This window comes from Oncorhynchus mykiss, chromosome 20, assembly GCF_057628025.1.
Source record: "Oncorhynchus mykiss isolate SJ-2025 chromosome 20, ASM5762802v1, whole genome shotgun sequence".
Classification (NCBI taxonomy): domain Eukaryota; kingdom Metazoa; phylum Chordata; class Actinopteri; order Salmoniformes; family Salmonidae; genus Oncorhynchus; species Oncorhynchus mykiss.
This window is the reverse complement of record NC_143041.1, coordinates 16,372,151-16,392,530: the sequence shown is the minus strand read 5'-3', so window position 1 is coordinate 16,392,530 and position 20,380 is coordinate 16,372,151. Positions and strand designations below refer to the sequence as shown.

Sequence of the window (20,380 nt, the reverse complement as noted above, 5' to 3'; positions counted from 1 at the left end):
ATTATGACGGTTTTATATTAAACAATTTCGGAGCCAAGGACAACATACCTTGCTAGCCGAAGATGGGGCAAAATAGAACAATAAGGGGGTATGGAAATACAGATAACCCGTGATGGGCCAAACCAAAATATACAAAACTTTTACAATCACATGTATGTACAATATTGATATGAAAAAGTGTTTGAACACCAAAGAAAAACATTAGCTATGCAGCTGTAATTAAATTTTAAAAATACACTGAATTATTATTATTATTATTATCAAATAATTAACATCCCCTCTTGACCTGGCCTATTTGAATTGGTCCTTGTGTGCAATTTGGTGCATAATCTAGGGGAACAACATCACACTGCTATACAAGCCATGCCTCTTCGCCCAACATCAGCACCCGACCTCACTAATGCTCTTGTGGCTGAATGGAAGCAAGTCCCTGCAGCAATGTTCCAACATCTAGTGGAAAGCCTTCCCAGAAAAGTGGAGGCTGTTATAGCAGCAAACGGGGGGACCAACTACATATTAAGGACCATGATTTTGGAATGAGATGTTCAACGAGCAGGTGTCCACATACTTCTGGTCATGTAGTGTATGTTCTGATTTATAAAACATTCTAAGGTTTGTATCATTCACAACTAAAGTTGCCAAATAACTCTAAATATGTCATATTGAACCTGTTTCAAATGATCACTTTTATGCTCATCATACAGTGCCTTGCGAAAGTATTCGGCCCCCTTGAACTTTGCGACCTTTTGCCACATTTCAGGCTTCAAACATAAAGATATAAAACTGTATTTTTTTGTGAAGAATCAACAACAAGTGGGACACAATCATGAAGTGGAACGACATTTATTGGATATTTCAAACTTTTTTAACAAATCAAAAACGGAAAAATTGGGCGTGCAAAAGCCCCTTTACTTTCAGTGCAGCAAACTCTCTCCAGAAGTTCAGTGAGGATCTCTGAATGATCCAATGTTGACCTAAATGACTAATGATGATAAATACAATCCACCTGTGTGTAATCAAGTCTCCGTATAAATGCACCTGCACTGTGATAGTCTCAGAGGTCCGTTAAAAGCGCAGAGAGCATCATGAAGAACAAGGAACACACCAGGCAGGTCCGAGATACTGTTGTGAAGAAGTTTAAAGCCGGATTTGGATACAAAAAGATTTCCCAAGCTTTAAACATCCCAAGGAGCACTGTGCAAGCGATAATATTGAAATGGAAGGAGTATCAGACCACTGCAAATCTACCAAGACCTGGCCGTCCCTCTAAACTTTCAGCTCATACAAGGAGAAGACTGATCAGAGATGCAGCCATGAGGCCCATGATCACTCTGGATGAACTGCAGAGATCTACAGCTGAGGTGGGAGACTCTGTCCATAGGACAACAATCAGTCGTATATTGCACAAATCTGGCCTTTATGGAAGAGTGGCAAGAAGAAAGCCATTTCTTAAAGATATCCATAAAAAGTGTCGTTTAAAGTTTGCCACAAGCCACCTGGGAGACACACCAAACATGTGGAAGAAGGTGCTCTGGTCAGATGAAACCAAAATTGAACTTTTTGGCAACAATGCAAAACGTTATGTTCGGCGTAAAAGCAACACAGCTGAACACACCATCCCCACTGTCAAACATGGTGGTGGCAGCATCATGGTTTGGGCCTGCTTTTCTTCAGCAGGGACAGGGAAGATGGTTAAAATTGATGGGAAGATGGATGGAGCCAAATACAGGACCATTCTGGAAGAAAACCTGATGGAGTCTGCAAAAGACCTGAGACTGGGACGGAGATTTGTCTTCCAACAAGACAATGATCCAAAACATAAAGCAAAATCTACAAAATAAACATATCCAGGTGTTAGAATGGCCAAGTCAAAGTCCAGACCTGAATCCAATCGAGAATCTGTGGAAAGAACTGAAAACTGCTGTTCACAAATGCTCTCCAGCCAACCTCACTGAGCTCGAGCTGTTTTGCAAGGAGGAATGGGGAAAATTTTCAGTCTCTCTATGTGCAAAACTGATAGAGACATACCCCAAGCGACTTACAGCTGTAATCGCAGCAAAAGGTGGCGCTACAAAGTATTAACTTAAGGGGGCTGAATAATTTTGCACGCCCAATTTTTCAGTTTTTGATTTGTTAAAAAAGTTTGAAATATCCAATAAATGTCGTTCCACTTCATGATTGTGTCCCACCTGTTGTTGATTCTTCACAAAAAAATACAGTTTTATATCTTTATGTTTGAAGCCTGAAATGTGGCAAAAGGTCGCAAAGTTCAAGGGGGCCGAATACTTTCGCAAGGCACTGTAGCTACTCCTTAATTATATTTATTTGATTTATTTCACATTTATTTAAGCAGGTAGGCAAGTTGAGAACAAGTTCTCAATTTACAATTGCGACCTGGCCAAGATAAAGCAAAGCAGTTCGACACGAAAAACAACACAGAGTTACACATGGAGTAAAACAAACATACGATCAATAATACAGTAGAAAAATGAGTCTATATACAATGTGAGCAAATGAGGTGAGATAAGGGAGGTAAAGGCAAAAAAGACCATGGTGGCGAAGTAAATACAACATAGCAAGTAAAAAATAAAATAAATAAATGGGAAACATATCCTTTCTATTTTATTCAGCTAAGTTAAATTATATTATTCTTACTATAAAATCATGTTGAATAAAAGAATGACCAAGGATTTATAAGCATACATTGTCAGCTAAATGAACAAGCCTACAGCCTATGGCATGGCACATAGACAGATAACATATTCTGTTCATCTAAAATACATTTTCTTCATATCAAAATGTTTCTTTAGACTTGACTAAAATAAATAATGGATTTATTGTGATGGTGTGTATTACATTGATTACACCCCCAATATTGCGTCACGCCTATAATTTTGTGAGATTCCACCGTCATAATCATAACCAATGCCAACCCTCTTGAATTACGTCACATAGCTAGCTAGTAAAATGGTTCACAGTCGCTGATGTTACACATGTTTGCTAACCAGTTACAAACGCAAGGCGTGGCGCATAACAAGTTAGCAGGTGCCAGGCTAGCTAGCTAGCCAGCCAGCCAACTCCAGTCATGTGCTAACGTTTGCTGGTAAACCTAGCTTTAGGTGGCTGGTTGTAATGTAGGTAGCTGTTTAGTAGCTATATCTATAAAAAGAGAAGAGGTTTTACAATCGAGGTACAATAGATATCTGATTGTAAAACCACTTCTATTTTTAGCCATAGATATGTTTATCTGTAGTTGTTTAGCTAGCTAGCTAGCTACCTAAGTTAGCAATCAGAAAAATAATTTGATTTCCCCCCACTGTAACACAGTAGTATGTTAGCCAGCAATACACAATATGGGTTTCAGTAGATAAACTGAAGTTACCTAGCTAGCTAGGTGGCTTGCAGGAAAATGACTTTCTTAGCTAGCCACCGTATTTGTCATCTGCCCTTTTACAGTAGTGCTGGCATCAGCTGTAGCTGAGCTTCTAGCTAAATCCAACTCTTTGTTTCAAATCCTTTTCGCTTTATTCTGATTGAAACATGTATGGTTGAATGTCACCATGTAGCTAACAGAGCATCAAACAATTCTTCATTGTCGAATTTGTGTTGATCAGAGGAATCACTTGAAGCCATTGTGGTCTGGTCAGTTCTTTTAGTTTTGCCCAAAGGATTGTGACGTTAGTGTCTGCCTCCCTTTCAAAAAAGCCTGCCTTGTGGGAGGGACAGGCCAGAGCACAAAGCACCACCCCACATGAATTGTAGTTTTCGGAGACTGGAGAATAAAATGTTTTTGCTTGTATATTTAGCAATGAATCCTCTGATAAGAACATAGCTGAAAGAGGTTCAATGGCTCTATCGAACAAGGACAGCCATATCTACAAGCACAAAAACATATAGTGGGATCAGTATAACATATAGCCTTTGAGATGTTATACTGTTATAAAGCAGGACTACATGTATTTTCCGATCTCAGCCTCTCTCCCCGTCAGTACACCATCATATCATTCAGCGTGCAAAGCCCAGACCTTCCTCCTGGGCAAATATGTATGAAAAAAAGCCCAGAATCCCCCAGGGTGAGATTCTCCTTTAATTGGGGTCATGGTAATGGCCGGAGCGGAATTTGGCAATGGTATCAAACACATGGTTTTCTATGTGTTTGATGGCATTCCATTCTCGTCGTTCCAGCCATTACTATGAGCCAGCCTACTCGGAAAAAAGAAAAAAATCAGGACAAACATGTATGGTGGTGAAAAATTTTGGAAAATGTGAATACTTTCTTTATGAAACACCATTTTCCAAAATGTTTCACCAATTGGTAGTTACAGTCTTGTCCTATCGCTGCAACTCCAGCACGAACTCGGGAGAGGCGAGGGTCGAGAGCCATGCATCCTCCGAAACATGACCCCGCCAAGCTTCTTGACACACTGCTCGCTTAACCTGGAAGCCAGCCGCACCAATGTGTTGGAGGAAACAACATACAGCTGGCAACCGAATTCAGTGTGCATGCGCCCAGTCCGCCACAAGGAGTCGCTATAGTGCGATGGGACAAGGACATCCTAGCTGGCTAAACCCTGCCCTAACCTGGACGACATTGGGCCAATTGTACACCACCTCATGGGTCTCCGGTTCTTGGCCGGCTGCGACACAGCCTGGGATCGAACCCGGGACTGTAGTGACGCCTCTAGTACTGCGATGCAGTGCCTTAGACCGCTGCACCACTCACTTATTCTATTTTCTATTATCTATATTCATATTATTATCACTGCATTGTTGGGAAAGATCTCTCATGGTATTTCACTGTGCTGTTTTACACCTGTTGTATCCTGTGCACATGGCGAATAAACGTTGAAACTTGAAACACTGACACACACATACTCACACTCACACCCCTCCAGCTCCAGAACAACACAGGTGCATGGAGGAAGGGGAAAAGAGGAGGAAGAGATAGAGGAGCGAGGAATGTAGGGAGAAGAGAATGGGGGAGAAGAGGAGGACAAAATACAGTGTGTGTGTGTGTGTGTGTGTGTGTGTGTGTGTGTGTGTGAGTGCTTGTAGGGCAGTAGGGTTAGAGAATGTTATGTCCACATTGCTCCCTTCAGACACAAATATGACACATCAGACTAAACTAAACACACACACATACAAACACACAGACTAAACACACTCACTGGTCCCAGCCAGGGCCTCTTTCAGCCCCTAACTCCTATCCTCAACACATTACAGCTCCTACTCCCTAACCCCTAGCGGCTTATACAATGGAGTAAGTGATTGGAAAGGTGTACGTGATTTAATCCAGCCTATCAGAGAGCAGGGTTACTGTATTACAGTAAGAGTTACTGTATTTACATATTGATTGACCTATTTAATTTAGATATTAAACAATATCCTCTGGAGTTAGGGGAAGGGGACAAAGGGTAGGGGTTAGGGATCCAAGAGATTGGTGGATAAGTGAACAGTTTATCAACCCCGTCTCCCAAGGTCTATATTATACAGGTGGCTGGTGGCACCACAATTGGGTAGGCCAGGCTTATAGTAATGGCTGGACGGAATTATTGGAACGGTCTCAAACACATCAAATATACAGGTTCTACAGTATGTGTTTTAATACCATTCCATTTCTTCAATTTCAGCCATTATTATGAGCCGTCCTCTCAGCCTCAGCCTACAGAGACTCCCAGCAGAGACATTCTCTCTCACACACACTCAACAGCAGTTCACACACCCACACATACAGGAAGAAGCGCCAGCCTCTTTCAATCTCTCTCGCTCTCTCCCTCTCTCTCTCTCTCGTACACACACTCTCTCAAACTCACGCACACGCACTGCTGAGGAGGGAGAGACGGAAAAGGGAAAGGCGGGCTGAGTTTGTGGGCACTGCTGAAGCACCTGTGTACATGTAAGCATTTACGGCGGAGAGGAGATAGGGATCTGAAAAGAGAGGACAAGAAGACAGAGAAGAAGAAGACAGAAGAAAGAGGAGAAGAGAAATAACCGGAGAGGAGGAAAGAGAAGAGGTGCTGGGACGAGAAAAAGACAGGCGAGTTGAAGCCATTCTGGACACTTTAGAACAGAGAAGAGAGGTGGAGGAGGGAGATGATGAAGATGAAGAAGATTATGAAGATGCTGCTGTGTATGTTGGGCTGTGTGTGTGTGTCTCAGGCAGAGGTAGCAATGGTAAACTCTGGGACAACATTTACCTACCTCTGTATGGGTAACACCATCACACATATGCCCACACACATCCCCAAGAACACCACTGACCTGTGAGTACACACACACACATCCCCAAGAACACCACCGACCTGTGAGTACACACACACACACACACCCCAAGAACACCTCCGACCTGTGAGTACACACACACACACACCCCAATAACACCACCGACCTGTGAGTACACACACACACACCCCAAGAACACCACCGACCTGTGAGTACACACACACACACCCCAAGAACACCACCGACCTGTGAGTACACACACACACACACACCCCAAGATGCAAGAGGGGATCCAGTTTTGGCTGTTGATGTTGCTGATGGAAATTCTACTGATTTGAATTATTGTCTGTTTGATTGTATTAACAGCTGCTGATGTGGAGGTTGTTGTTGTTGTTGTTGTTGTCATTATTGTCTCTTTGTGTTGTCATGATGTCGTTGGGTTGGTGTTATGGTGTGAAGAGGTGCGGGGGGAGGCGATTGTAGTAGACTGTGGTAAACTCTGGCCTCATGCTTTTATAGTTGAAACATTTCTGAAGGAATCTCAAGGCTATCACCACAAATGGGCAACAGTGCTTGTCTCCTACAAAGACTTCCAGCAGAGACATTCTGTAATGTAACAGTAATACAGTATATGCCACTTAGAATTGAACCCCCCCCCCCCTCTCTCTCTCTCTCTCTCTCTCTCTCTCTCTCTCTCTCTCTCTCTCTCTCTCACATACATACACACACACACTCGCACTCACACTCACACTCACACGTATGTGTAAATACAGGTCTTAAGACAATCACAGCCAAAGAGGATGTGACAGAGATATCAGGTCCCCCTAACACACACACACACACACAGACTGCTGTATCGTTCCCAGCAATAATGTGAACTCTTTGTGTGTGTTCTGTTCTCAGGTCAAGGCCAGGGAATGTTTTTCATTGATTGGCTAGTTAGTGAATGAGGTACGACCTACAATCTAATTTGTTGTTGTGTTTTACAGGGAGTTCAAACAGACGCACATCAGAGTGTTTCCCCGAGAAGCCTTCACCAACCTACAGCAGCTCACTGCCATGTAAGTGTGTGTGTGTGTCGGTGTGTGTGTTTAGTCCGACTATGTGTTTAGACTGATGTGGAACACGATGAGTAGAAACACTGTAGATTTTGATCACCCAAACAGAGGAGAGGAAGACAGGAATACCTTATAATAGGCCTATGTTATGGAAAATATGATTTGTCATTTAATCTTCTGTCTTTGGTTTGTCTCCTTAGGAACGACTACAGCTAGGCTACTTAAAGTAACTGTCCATTGAAAAGCTAACTTTTAAAAGTTAATATTCTGTTTAACTCATGCCCAAATAATGTTGTTGACATCTCCACCAAAAACGGAAGGTTTAAAAAAAATGCTAGCTATGTTGTCATCCTCCTCTGGCCAATCAGCTGACTACTCGCATTCATATTTTTAATGACCGGTATACGCCCACACCCGTCTGTTGTTTAGGTACGCTCACACCATTCCAACACAGAGAATATGCTTTTCAACATACTTAATTACTTTGGATGTATTTTTTGGAAGGAAAACTATTTCAATCATATTGTAATTAATTATAGCTCACATTTCATAGAAATCTGGAAACACTGGACAGTTACTTTAAAACCAAGTGTGCTATATATAGATAGGTCAACCACTCTCACTGCTATACTCCTCTGTCCATTTCTATCTTTTCCAATCTCTCTTCCTTTGTCTCCCTAACTCCCTCTCTCATTTTCTCTGACCATTTCTCTCTCTCAGTATATGCCACTTAGAATTGAACCCCTCTCTCTCTCTCTCTCTCTCTCTCTCTCTCTCTCTCTCTCTCTCTCTCTCTCTCTCTCTCTCTCTCTCTCTCTCTCTCTCTCTCTCTCTCTCTCTCTCTCTCTCTCTCTCTCTCTCTCTCTCTCTCTCTCTCTCTCTCTCTCTCTCTCTCTCTCTCTCTCTCTCAGTGTGCTAACAGAGAATGGTATGTTAGAGAGCATCGGGGCTTTTGCATTTGCTAACCTCCCCAGACTAACTGAGATGTAAGTATTAGTCCTACAGTACCACAACACAACATTTATACACCCCTCAACACAACATTCATACCCCGCTCATACACCATTCAAACACATTCATACCCCGCTCATACACCATTCAAACAGCATCAATGCACCATTCATAGGCAACTCAAACACCACTCTCACACCATTTCATGCATCATGTGTGTATTTCAAATGTTGCGTGTCTGCTCCAGAACCATCACCAAGTCAAAACACCTGGTCATCATCCATCATCAGGCTTTCATTGGACTTCCGAAACTCAGTCACCTGTGAGTTCCATATCCCCTAACCCCTAACCTCTTATCCCTTATACCTAACATTAACCCCTAAACTCTAACCCTAATCCCTAAGCCCTAAACCTAGCCCTAACCACTACCCCTACTTCAACAGGCTTTCATGGGAAAGCCCAAACTAATATACCTGTGAGCGCCAGTGAACCCTAACCCTTAAACCCTAAGAGCTAATCCTAAATCAGTTGGCTTTGACGGGACTGCCCTGTTTTTCAGGACGATCTGCAACACTGGACTGAGGGTTCTACCTAACTTCTCCCGGATCCACTCCGCCGCCCTGACGTTTCTGCTGTAGGTCACCATGCTCTCTTACTGTAGTGTTTGTGAGTGTGTATTCACTAGTTCATATGTTACTGTATTGTGTGGGAAACATGAGCTGCTTCTCTTACAGATGCAGAATCTTAATTTAATCACACTTTTGTACATTTGAATGCACAGCAGGAAATGTTATAATCCACATAATAATTGTACAATTCCTGTTGCTGTAGCAAACTGGCTCTAGATTAAGATTTGTACATCTGTAGCTGTAGGAGTTTGGTTATTTTATTTTTGTGAGTGTGTGTACTCTGTATGCGTGTGTGTGTGTGTGTGTGGTGCAGGGACCTGCAGGACAATGTACACATAGTGATCATCCCCAGCAACGCTTTCCTCGGCCTCACCACTAATACCATCGATGAACTGTGAGTAGTAACAAACACACACACAGAGTACACTACCCACACACACACACACACAGGGGGATTGGTGGATAAGTGAACAATTTATCAACCCCGTCTCCCAAGGTCTATATTACACTGTGACCACCATCACACACACACACACACACACACACACACACACACACACTACATATGGCTGGTGGCACCATGGTTTGGAAGGCCAGGCTTATAGTAATGGCTGGAACAAAATTATTGGAACGATATCAAACACATCAAACACACAGATTCTACAGTGTGTGTTTTAATACCATTCCATTTCTTCAATTTCAGCCACACACACAGAGCACACCCACACATACAGAGTACACACACACAGAGTACACAGACACACAGAGTACACACACCCAGAGTAGCCACACATCTCCCTGGAAATATGACATTTTCATGGAATGACTTTATACATCGTTCCTCTTCCAGACGACTGACCAAGAACGGCATCAGTGAGGTGGAGAGTCACGCCTTTAACGGAACCAAGATACACAAACTGTGAGTCCACACGCCCACACACATACACACACGCATACACACACGCATACACACGCATACAGTGGGGCAAAAAAGTATTTAGTCAACCACCAATTGTGCAAGTTCTCCCACTTAAAAAGATGAGAGAGGCCTGTAATTTTCATCATAGGTACACTTCAACTATGACAGACAAAATGAGAAAAAAAATTCCAGAAAATCACATTGTAGGATTTTTTTATGAATTTATTTGCAAATTATGGTGGAAAATAAGTATTTGGTCAATAACAAAAGTTTATCTCAATACTTTGTTATATACCCTTTGTTGGCAATGACAGAGGTCAAACGTTTTCTGTGAGTCTTCACAAGGTTTTCACACAATGTTGCTGGTATTTTGGCCCATTCCTCCATGCAGATCTCCTCTAGAGCAGTGATGTTTTGGGGCTGTTGCTGGACAACACGGACTTTCAACTCCCTCCAAAGATTTTCTATGGGGTTGAGATCTGGAGACTGGCTAGGCCCCTCCAGGACCTTGAAATGCTTCTTATGAAGCCACTCCTTCGTTGCCCGGGCGGTGTGTTTGGGATCATTGTCATGCTGAAAGACCCAGCCACGTTTCATCTTCAATGCCTTTGCTGGTGGAAGGAGGTTTTTTCTCAAAATCTCACAATACATGGCCCCATTCATTCTTTCCTTTACACGGATCAGTCGTCCTGGTCCCTTTGCAGAAAAACAGCCCCAAAGCATGATGTTTTCACCTCCATGCTTCACAGTAGGCATGGTGTTCTTTGAATGCAACTCAGCATTCTTTGTCCTCCAAACATGACGAGTTGAATTTTTCTATTTTAGTTTCATCTGACCATGACATTCTCCCAATCTTCTTCTGGATCAACCAAATGCTCTCTAGCAAACTTCAGATGGGCCTGGACATGTACTGGCTTAAGCAGGGGGACACATCTGGCACTGCAGGATTTGAGTCCCTGGCGGCGTAGTGTGTTACTGATGGTAGGCTTTGTTACTTTGGTCCCAGCTCTCTGCAGGTCATTCACTAGGCCCCCCGTGTGGTTCTGGGATTTTTGCTCACCGTTTTTGTGATCATTTTGACCCCACGGGGTGAGATCTTGCGTGGAGCCCCAGCTCGAGGGAGATTATCAGTAGTCTTGTATGTCTTCCATTTCCTAATAATTGCTCCCACAGTTGATTTCTTCAAACTAAGCTGCTTACCTATTGCAGATTCAGTCTTCCCAGCCTGGTGCAGGTCTACAATTTTGTTTCTGGTGTCCTTTGACAGCTCTTTGGTCTTGGCCATAGTGGAGTTTGGAGTGTGACTGTTTGAGGTTGTGGACAGGTGTCTTTTATACTGATAACAAGTTCAAACAGGTGCCATTAATACAGGTAACGAGTGGAGGACAGAGGAGCCTCTTAAAGAAGATGTTTCAGGTCTGTGATAGCCAGAAATCTTGCTTGTTTGTAGGTGACCAAATACTTATTTTCCACCATAATTTGCAAATAAATTCATTCACTACAATGTGATTTTCTGGATTTTTTTTCTAATTTTGTCTGTCATAGTAGAAGTGTACCTATGATGAAAATTACAGGCCTCTCTCATATTTTTAAGTGGGAGAACTTGCACAATTGGTGGCTGACTAAATACTTTTTTGCCCCACTGTACATACATACTATAATGGTTTCTCTTTCTCTCTTTGCTCAGGTTTCTCATGGGCAACCTGCATCTTTCTCATATGCATAATAATTCCTTCAAAGGAGCAGAGGGGCCGGGGTTCCTGTAAGCATGGCTCCACAACGACACGTCAGTGACATCATCAGCTGTCATTTGTTTTTGTGTCCAAGTGTTGTTGTTGTTGTCTGTGTGTATTTAGAGACATCTCTCGTACAGCGCTGAGTTCCCTGCCAGAGTCAGTGCTGGGTGAAGTTGAGCATCTGTCTGCTGTCTCGGTGTTCTCACTCAGAGCGCTGCCTCCCCTGTCCCTATTCACAAAGCTACGACAGGCTAACCTCACCTACCCATCTCACTGCTGTGCCTTCCATAAACACCAGAGGAACAGGTACGAAGACAAACACACACTCCAAGATAGAATATATCTGTGTATATTATGTCACATATACAGTGCCTTGCGAAAGTATTCGGCCCCCTTGAACTTTGCGACCTTTTGCCACATTTCAGGCTTCAAACATAAAGATATAAAACTGTATTTTTTTGTGAAGAATCAACAACAAGTGGGACACAATCATGAAGTGGAACGACGTTTATTGGATATTTCAAACTTTTTTAACAAATCAAAAACTGAAAAATTGGGCGTGCAAAATTATTCAGCCCCTTTACTTTCAGTGCAGCAAACTCTCTCCAGAAGTTCAGTGAGGATCTCTGAATGATCCAATGTTGACCTAAATGACTAATGATGATAAATACAATCCACCTGTGTGTAATCAAGTCTCCGTATAAATGCACCTGCACTGTGATAGTCTCAGAGGTCCGTTAAAAGCGCAGAGAGCATCATGAAGAACAAGGAACACACCAGGCAGGTCCGAGATACTATTGTGAAGAAGTTTAAAGCCGGATTTGGATACAAAAATATTTCCCAAGCTTTGAACATCCCAAGGAGCACTGTGCAAGCGATAATATTGAAATGGAAGGACTATCAGACCACTGCAAATCTACCAAGACCTGGCCGTCCCTCTAAACTTTCAGCTCATACAAGGAGAAGACTGATCAGAGATGCAGCCAAGAGGCCCATGATCACTCTGGATGAACTGCAGAGATCTACAGCTGAGGTGGGAGACTCTGTCCATAGGACAACAATCAGTCGTATATTGCACAAATCTGGCCTTTATGGAAGAGTGGCAAGAAGAAAGCCATTTCTTAAAGATATCCATAAAAAGTGTTGTTTAAAGTTTGCCACAAGCCACCTGGGAGACACACCAAACATGTGGAAGAAGGTGCTCTGGTCAGATGAAACCAAAATTGAACTTTTTGGCAACAATGCAAAACGTTATGTTTGGCGTAAAAGCAACACAGCTCACACCATCCCCACTGTCAAACATGGTGGTGGCAGCATCATGGTTTGGGCCTGCTTTTCTTCAGCAGGGACAGGGAAGATGGTTAAAATTGATGGGAAGATGGATGGAGCCAAATAGAGGACTATTCTGGAAGAAAACCTGATGGAGTCTGCAAAAGACCTGAAACTGGGACGGAGATTTGTCTTCCAACAAGACAATGATCCAAAACATAAAGCAAAATCTACAATGGAATGGTTCAAAAATAAACATATCCAGGTGTTAGAATGGCCAAGTCAAAGTCCAGACCTGAATCCAATCGAGAATCTGTGGAAAGAACTGAAAACTGCTGTTCACAAATGCTCTCCATCCAACCTCACTGAGCTCAAGCTGTTTTGCAAGGAGGAATGGGAAAAAATGTCAGTCTCTCGATGTGCAAAACTGATGGAGACATACCCCAAGCGACTTACAGCTGTAATCGCAGCAAAAGGTGGCGCTACAAAGTATTAACTTAAGGGGGCTGAATAATTTTGCACGCCCAATTTTTCAGTTTTTGATTTGTTAAAAAAGTTTGAAATATCCAATAAATGTCGTTCCACTTCATGATTGTGTCCCACTTGTTGTTGATTCTTCACAAAAAAATACAGTTTTATATCTTTATGTTTGAAGCCTGAAATGTGGCAAAAGGTCGCAAAGTTCAAGGGGGCTGAATACTTTCGCAAGGCACTGTAAATTAGTGTGTGTGTCTGTATTTTCGTATTCTTGCGTGCATTTGTCAGGACCTTCCGGATGACCTCCGCGTGCTTTAAACCCGGGGCTCAGAACAACCTCCACTTCTTTATGGACTTCTGTTTAAATTGGACGTCTGTGGCCTGTAGTCCCGCCCCCGATGCCTTCAACCCCTGTGAAGACATCATGGGCTCCGCCCCTCTACGTGTCCTCATCTGGATTATCTCTGTGCTCGCACTGTTAGGCAACACCATCGTGCTGCTTGTGTTGCTAGGTCAGTAAAAAAAAAAAAAAACATTTTTATCGCAATAACAGTTTTTATCACAATAACTGTTTTTATCACAATACAAATGTGTGAATGACGACAAATTTTGTAATGAAAGCAGTTATCGTATTAAAATACGTTCTTGTGATAAAAGTTATTACTAAACTTTCCCCTCTCCATTCTCCGTTGCTAGGCAGCCGAGCGAAGATGACGGTGCCACGCTTCCTGATTTGCCACCTGTCCTTTGCCGACTTGTGTATGGGCGTATACCTGGTGGTCATAGCAACAGTGGACGTGCGTACGAGAGGTCTGTACTACAACCACGCTATCAGCTGGCAGACCGGGGCGGGCTGTGACATCGCCGGGTTCTTCACTGTGGGTATACTGTATACTGTAGAGGAGGGTGTGTGTGTGTGTGTGTGTGTGTGTGTGTGTGCGCGCCCTAGCCTTCGTATATTGAAGTGATCTGAACGCTTAGAACTGATGCTCTAACAGAGGCGCTATACTGAATGTGCAGGTGTTTGCCAGTGAGCTGTCTGTGTTTACTCTGACGGCCATCACCCTGGAGCGCTGCCACACCATCACCCACGCCCTCAGACTGGACCGCAAGCTCCGCCTCCGACACGCCTGTGCTGTCATGGCTACCGGCTGGGCCTTCTCCTGTCTAGCGGCTCTGCTACCCACTGTAGGGGTAAGCAGCTACAGCAAGGTGAGGGATGTGTGATGCTACCTGTTTTTCTACACGTATTATATTGCACAGCTACTATGCTAATTTGGGTATTGTGTGTGTGTGTGTGTGTGTGTGGGTGTGGGTGTGTGTGTACGTGCGTGCCTGCGTCGGTGTGTGTGTGTTTCAGGTGAGTATCTGCCTGCCCATGGATGTGGAGTCGCTGCCGTCTCAGGTGTTTGTCATGTTCCTCCTGCTGCTGAACGTGGTGGCCTTCCTGTGCGTGTGTGTATGCTACCTGAGCATCTACCTGTCCGTCCGTAACTCCTCCTCCCCCCCAGCCAGTGCTGAAACCCGCATGGCTCAGCGGATGGCCATCCTCATCTTCACGGACTTCCTGTGCATGGCGCCTATTTCCTTCTTCGCCCTCTCTGCCGCGCTCAAACTACCCCTCATCACCGTCTCCGACTCCAAGCTGCTATTGGTCCTCTTCTACCCAATAAACTCATGCGCCAACCCCTTCCTGTACGGATTATGCACCCGGACATTCCGCCGGGACTTCTTCCTGCTGGCAGCGCGATATGGCCTGTTCACGACCAAAGCCCAGGTCTACAGGACAGAGAGTTTCTCCGTCCAGCAGGCTGCATGGATCCAAATGTCGCCCAAAGTCTCCCACGGGACGCTGTGTTAACTGGTTCAAATCAACCAAGCCACCGGACCCCTACTGAAACCCTGACCTTTAACCCCTCACCCCTGAACCCAAGACCAGGCACGGGACACTGTGGCTGGTTTAAACAACAACAGCTTCTCTGAGAGGGATGGGACCCTGATGCCTCAGAGTACACACACACGTGTACGCACTCATACACACATGCACACAGACACACACAGGACTGCAGGAGTTGTGCGCAGTGACAGGCTGCTGTTTAATAGTAGCAGATGGCTGTTTAGTAGTACTTTAGTTAGTGTTTGACTTCACAAATTCACCCGATCGCATCAACATACTGAACCTTCTCTCTGCTCTCTACCTCCTCCCTCTCTCTATCTCTCTTTCCCCTCCCCCAGTCTTCTCAATATAGAGTAAATACAGTTCAAGATTTGTTAAATGTTTTTAAGAGATATGTAAAGATGTTTTTTTGTTTGTTGTTGCTTCCAGACCTGGGTCAGATACAGACACAAAGAGGTGCTTTGTGTTTTTGAGGTGTGCCTAATGTAGATTAGAAAGTTTGCATTCCATTGAGCAGGGCAAACCAAACCAACGGCAGTAGTATTTTACACTACTTTAAATTGTTTACTTAACCCAGGTCTGGTTCTTTCATGAGTTGCGTTTATTGGTTGTAGAAAAAAATGTGTCTATATGAGTTGTGCATCTACTGTTGTTGATAAAGCTCTATGATTGTGCATTTTACCAAGAGTGAGAATGTTACTGAGACTCGGAGTTTAGGTATAGTGTGTAGTGGCTGCACATAGAGAAGCCAAAAACGAACACATGAACACAGGCACACACACACACACACATTTCTGAGCAGTTTCTTGTGTTATCAGAAACATTCTGTCCTTCAGCACATCCAGTCTGTTCAAGGACAATGACCAATCCCCCAACCCTTCTGTGTGTGTGTGTGTGTATGTGTGTGCGTGTTTGCGTGTGTGTGTGTGGGAGGAGAGGTTACACAGCTGCACTCAGCCCGTTCATCAGGAAGAGGGAAATGGCTGGTAGATGGTTTATCAAACACACACACACACTCCAAAGATGTTATTTCAAGGTTGCAGGTGCGAGGCAGGTCCATGGGTCCATCTCAATGTCGAAACACTCTCATGCCCAGACCCAAATCAACCCCTGGCCTAGCCCCTGAGCCTAGCTCTTACCACTTACCATGTACTGTTTTGAGCCCCCGACCTGAAGATCAGCAACGTCATCGTGATTCGACCTTGTTTTTTTCCGAGTTCCCAGTTGTCTTGAAAGAACCATAAATCCAGAGAATGCCAGATTTTGATGACAGTTTGATGACAAAATTTGCCCTTGAAGGACCACCGAGCCACTTTCCTGTTCAAGTGAGCACAGCACAACAAGGTGAGTTCAAAAATGTATTGTATGCTGATGCATAAATGATGTAATATGGCAGGGAGATGGCGCCGGAGGAGATGGCTGCCATTTTACGGGCTCTTAACCAATTGAGCTATTTGTAACTTATTTTGTACATAATGTTTCTGCCACAGTCTCTTATGACTGAAAAGAGCTTCTGGAAATCAGGACAGTGATTACTCACCTTGTACTGGAAGAAGATGTTTTCTTTAACGAGTCGGACGCAAAGAATTTACTTCAGACACCTGACAAGGCAAACATCCCCGTCACTCGCATGAGAAAGAGATGGGGGTATCGGGGATCTAGGTCGGATGCCTTGTAAGGATCCGACGGAGAGTGGGTAATCTTCCTCTACAATCAGTCCTATTAGCCAACGTACAATCATTGGATAACAAAATAGATGAGCTACGATCACAAATATCCTACCAAAGGAACATTAAAAACTGTTGTGACTGAACGTCGACATAGATAAAATACAGCTGGCGATGTTTACGCTGCATCGGCAAGATAGAACAGCTGCTTCCGGTAAGACAAGGTGGCGGTCTGTGTATATTTGTAAACATCAACTGGTGCATGAAATCTAACATTAAGGAAGTCTCTAGGTTTTGCTCGCCTGAGGTAGAGTCTCTCATGATAAGCTGTAGACCACACTACTAACCAAGAGAGTTTTCATCTATATTTTTCATAACTGTCTATTTACCTCCACAAACCGATGCTGGCACTAAGTCTGCACTCAATGAGCTGTATAAGGCCATAAGCAAACAGGAAAACACTTATCCAGAGGCGGCACTCCTAGTGGCCGGAGACTTTAATGCAGGGAAACTTAAATCAGTTTTACCTCATTTCTATCAGCATGTTAAATGTGCAACCAGAGGGGAAAAAACTCTAGACCACCTTTACTCCACACACAGAGACACGTACAAAGTTCTCCCTTGCCCTCCGTTTGACCATAAGTATATCCTCCTAATTCCTGCTTACAAGCAAAAACTAAAGCAGGAAGCACAAGTGTCTCGGTCAATAAAGAAGTGGTCAGATGACGCAGATCATTTTGCTAGCACAGACTGGAATATGCTCTTCGGGTGGCATTGAGGAGTACACCACATCAGTCACTGGCTTCATCAATAAGTGCATTGATGATGTCATCCCCACTGTGACAGTACGTACACACCCCAAACCAGAAGCCATGGTTACAGGCAACATCCACACTGAGCTAAAGAGTAGAGCTGCCGCTTTCAAGGATCGAGACTCTAACCCGGACACTGATAAGAAATCCCGCTATGCCCTCAGATGAAACATCAAACAGGCAAAACGTCAATAGAGGACTAAGATTGAATCGTACTACACTGGCTCTGACGCTCGCCGGATGTGGCAGGGCTTGCAAACTATTACAGACTACAAAGGGAAACACAGCCGCAAGTTGCCCAGTAACATGAGCCTACCAAATGAGCTAAATTACTTTTATGCTCACTTCAAGGCAAACAACACTGAAGCATGCATGAGAGCATCAGCTATTCTGGACGACTGTGTGATCACGCTCTCCATAGCCGATGTGAGTAAGACTTTTAAACAGGTCAACATTCACAAGGCTGCAGGGCCATGCGCTGACCAACTGGCAAGTGTCTTCACTGACATTTTCAACGTGTCCCTGGCTGAGTCTGTAATACCAACATGTTATAAGCAGACCACCAAATCAAATCAAATTTTATTTGTCACATACACATGGTTAGCAGATGTTAGTGCGAGTGTAGCGAAATGCTTGTGCTTCTAATTCCGACAATGCAGTAATAACCAACAAGTAATCTAGCTAACAATTCCAAAACTACTACCTTATAGACACAAGTGGCAGGGGATAAAGAATATGTACATAAAGATATATGAATGAGTGATGGTACAGAGCGGCATAGGCAAGATACAGTAGATGGTATTGAGTACAGTATATACATATGAGATGAGTATGTAAACAAAGTGGCATAGTTAAAGTGGCTAGTGATACATGTATTACATAAAGATGCAGTAGATGATATAGAGTACAGTATGTACGTATACATATGAGATTAATAATGTAGGGTATGTAAACATTATATTAGGTAGCATTGTTTAAAGTGGCTAGTGATATATTTTACATAATTTCCCATCAATTCCCATTATTAAAGTGGCTGGAGTTGAGTCAGTGTGTTGGCAGCAGCCACTCAATGTTAGTGGTGGCTGTTTAACAGTCTGATGGCCTTGAGATAGAAGCTGTTTTTCAGTCTCTCGGTCCCAGCTTTGATGCACCTGTACTGACCTCGCCTTCTGGATGATAGCGGGGTGAACAGGCAGTGGCTCGGGTGGTTGTTGTCCTTGATGATCTTTATGGCCTTCCTGTGACATCGGGTGGTGTAGGTGTCCTGGAGGGCAGGTAGTTTGCCCCCGGTGATGCGTTGTGCAGACCTCACTACCCTCTGGAGAGCCTTACGGTTGTGGGCGGAGCAGTTGCCGTACCAGGCGGTGGGTGATACAGCCCGACAGGATGCTCTCACATAGTCCATGTGCCCAAGAACACTAAGGTAACCTGACAAAATAACTACCGACCCACAGCACTCACGTCTGTAGCCATGAAGTGCTTTGCTGGAGCACACCCCAGCGCCACTTTTCACAATGGCGCTTGTTTAGTAAAGTTAGATCAAAGCTGAATCCACATCTTGGAAGATCACAACAATAGTATAATGTTACTGTTACACCAAAAACACCACCTAACTTCTTCTGAGATTTTAGGATGGTTGGCTGAACAGTCCCCAAAAATGATCATGTTGCCAAAACTCCACAGAGAGCACACACTAGGCAGAATGTGCTTTGATTGAAACAAAATACAGGAAGTCCATATAGTTTTTTAACACAATCTGCTCTAATTTGCTCACGAAACAGTCATTCAAGAATATTAACATGCATATTCCCATGAAAAACTGATTTAGATCAAATGATTGGAATGCAGATGCAGTTTGGACATTTCACTGGTAAAATCAGAAGAATCCTCATTCACAACTGACAGTGATGGTGCCATGGTCTATTTTGAAGTTAGGTGTGCCTAACATGGTGTGCTGCCAAATCATCCTGTTGTCCCGCATTTGGGCATTTTAAATGTGGTCATCCTAACCCTGACGCTACACTCAGACACAGGCAGTAGTGCTGACACATAACATTGTTAGTAGAGTACTGTGTTTCTCAACCATTTCTGTGCCAGTGACTAGCGAGACTTGGTCCTCCTCTTTTTAACCATTTTATACTATAGAGATAAATTACAAACACATTTATGTTCACTAATATCATAGGCTAATTAAGTTGGGGTTCAACACCCAAGGAACACATGCTAACTAGCTAGAATGCTAACTCTAAATATACTCTCCACTGTTAGTAGCTATGTATTCATCCAACAGTAAATGCAATGTCCAAAAAAAAACATTGCAGTTGTAGGCTACTACCCATTAGACCTATAGGCCTATGCCCTCGCAATGGCCAGTGTGCATTTAGCGCATGTGTCAATCCATATCTTAAAGCCTTATCAAATATCTTGGTTGTAAAATAGTTGCTATTGAGCTGAATATTGAGATTTGAGAAATAAAACCTATAGAATGCTTGCCTGTTTTGCATGTTATTTTGGCATTAATACATGTCACATATCAGTTTGCAAATGTAAAAAAAAAAAAAAAAAAGAATTGCGCTTGTAAAGTCTCCATACAAACATGGTCTCTTTTTTTGCTTTCTTGAGTAAGTCAGCTCCAAAATGCAGGTGTTTCAGCCTAGCTCAGTGCCTTCAGTTGGTGGTGGGGCAGACAGCAGAAAATATGTGTGTAAGGCTTGGTAATGTTCTCTAGTTGTGCTGTGATTGG

At 43.5% G+C, this 20,380-nt stretch overlaps 1 protein-coding gene across 1 annotated transcript; it reads left to right on the top strand.

Annotated features, from left to right (window-relative positions):
- The first annotated feature begins 6,013 nt into the window (after nt 1-6,013).
- fshr (follicle stimulating hormone receptor) lies at nt 6,014-15,837 on the top strand. Its single transcript, NM_001124327.1, is given in 13 exon segments — nt 6,014-6,263; nt 7,212-7,283; nt 8,192-8,266; nt 8,479-8,553; nt 8,791-8,865; nt 9,174-9,254; nt 9,711-9,779; nt 11,467-11,541; nt 11,636-11,821; nt 13,550-13,773; nt 13,958-14,139; nt 14,282-14,473; nt 14,622-15,837. Coding segments are annotated over 13 exon segments (1,977 nt in total). The 5' UTR covers nt 6,014-6,093; the 3' UTR covers nt 15,123-15,837.
- The last annotated feature ends 4,543 nt before the right edge of the window (nt 15,838-20,380 follow it).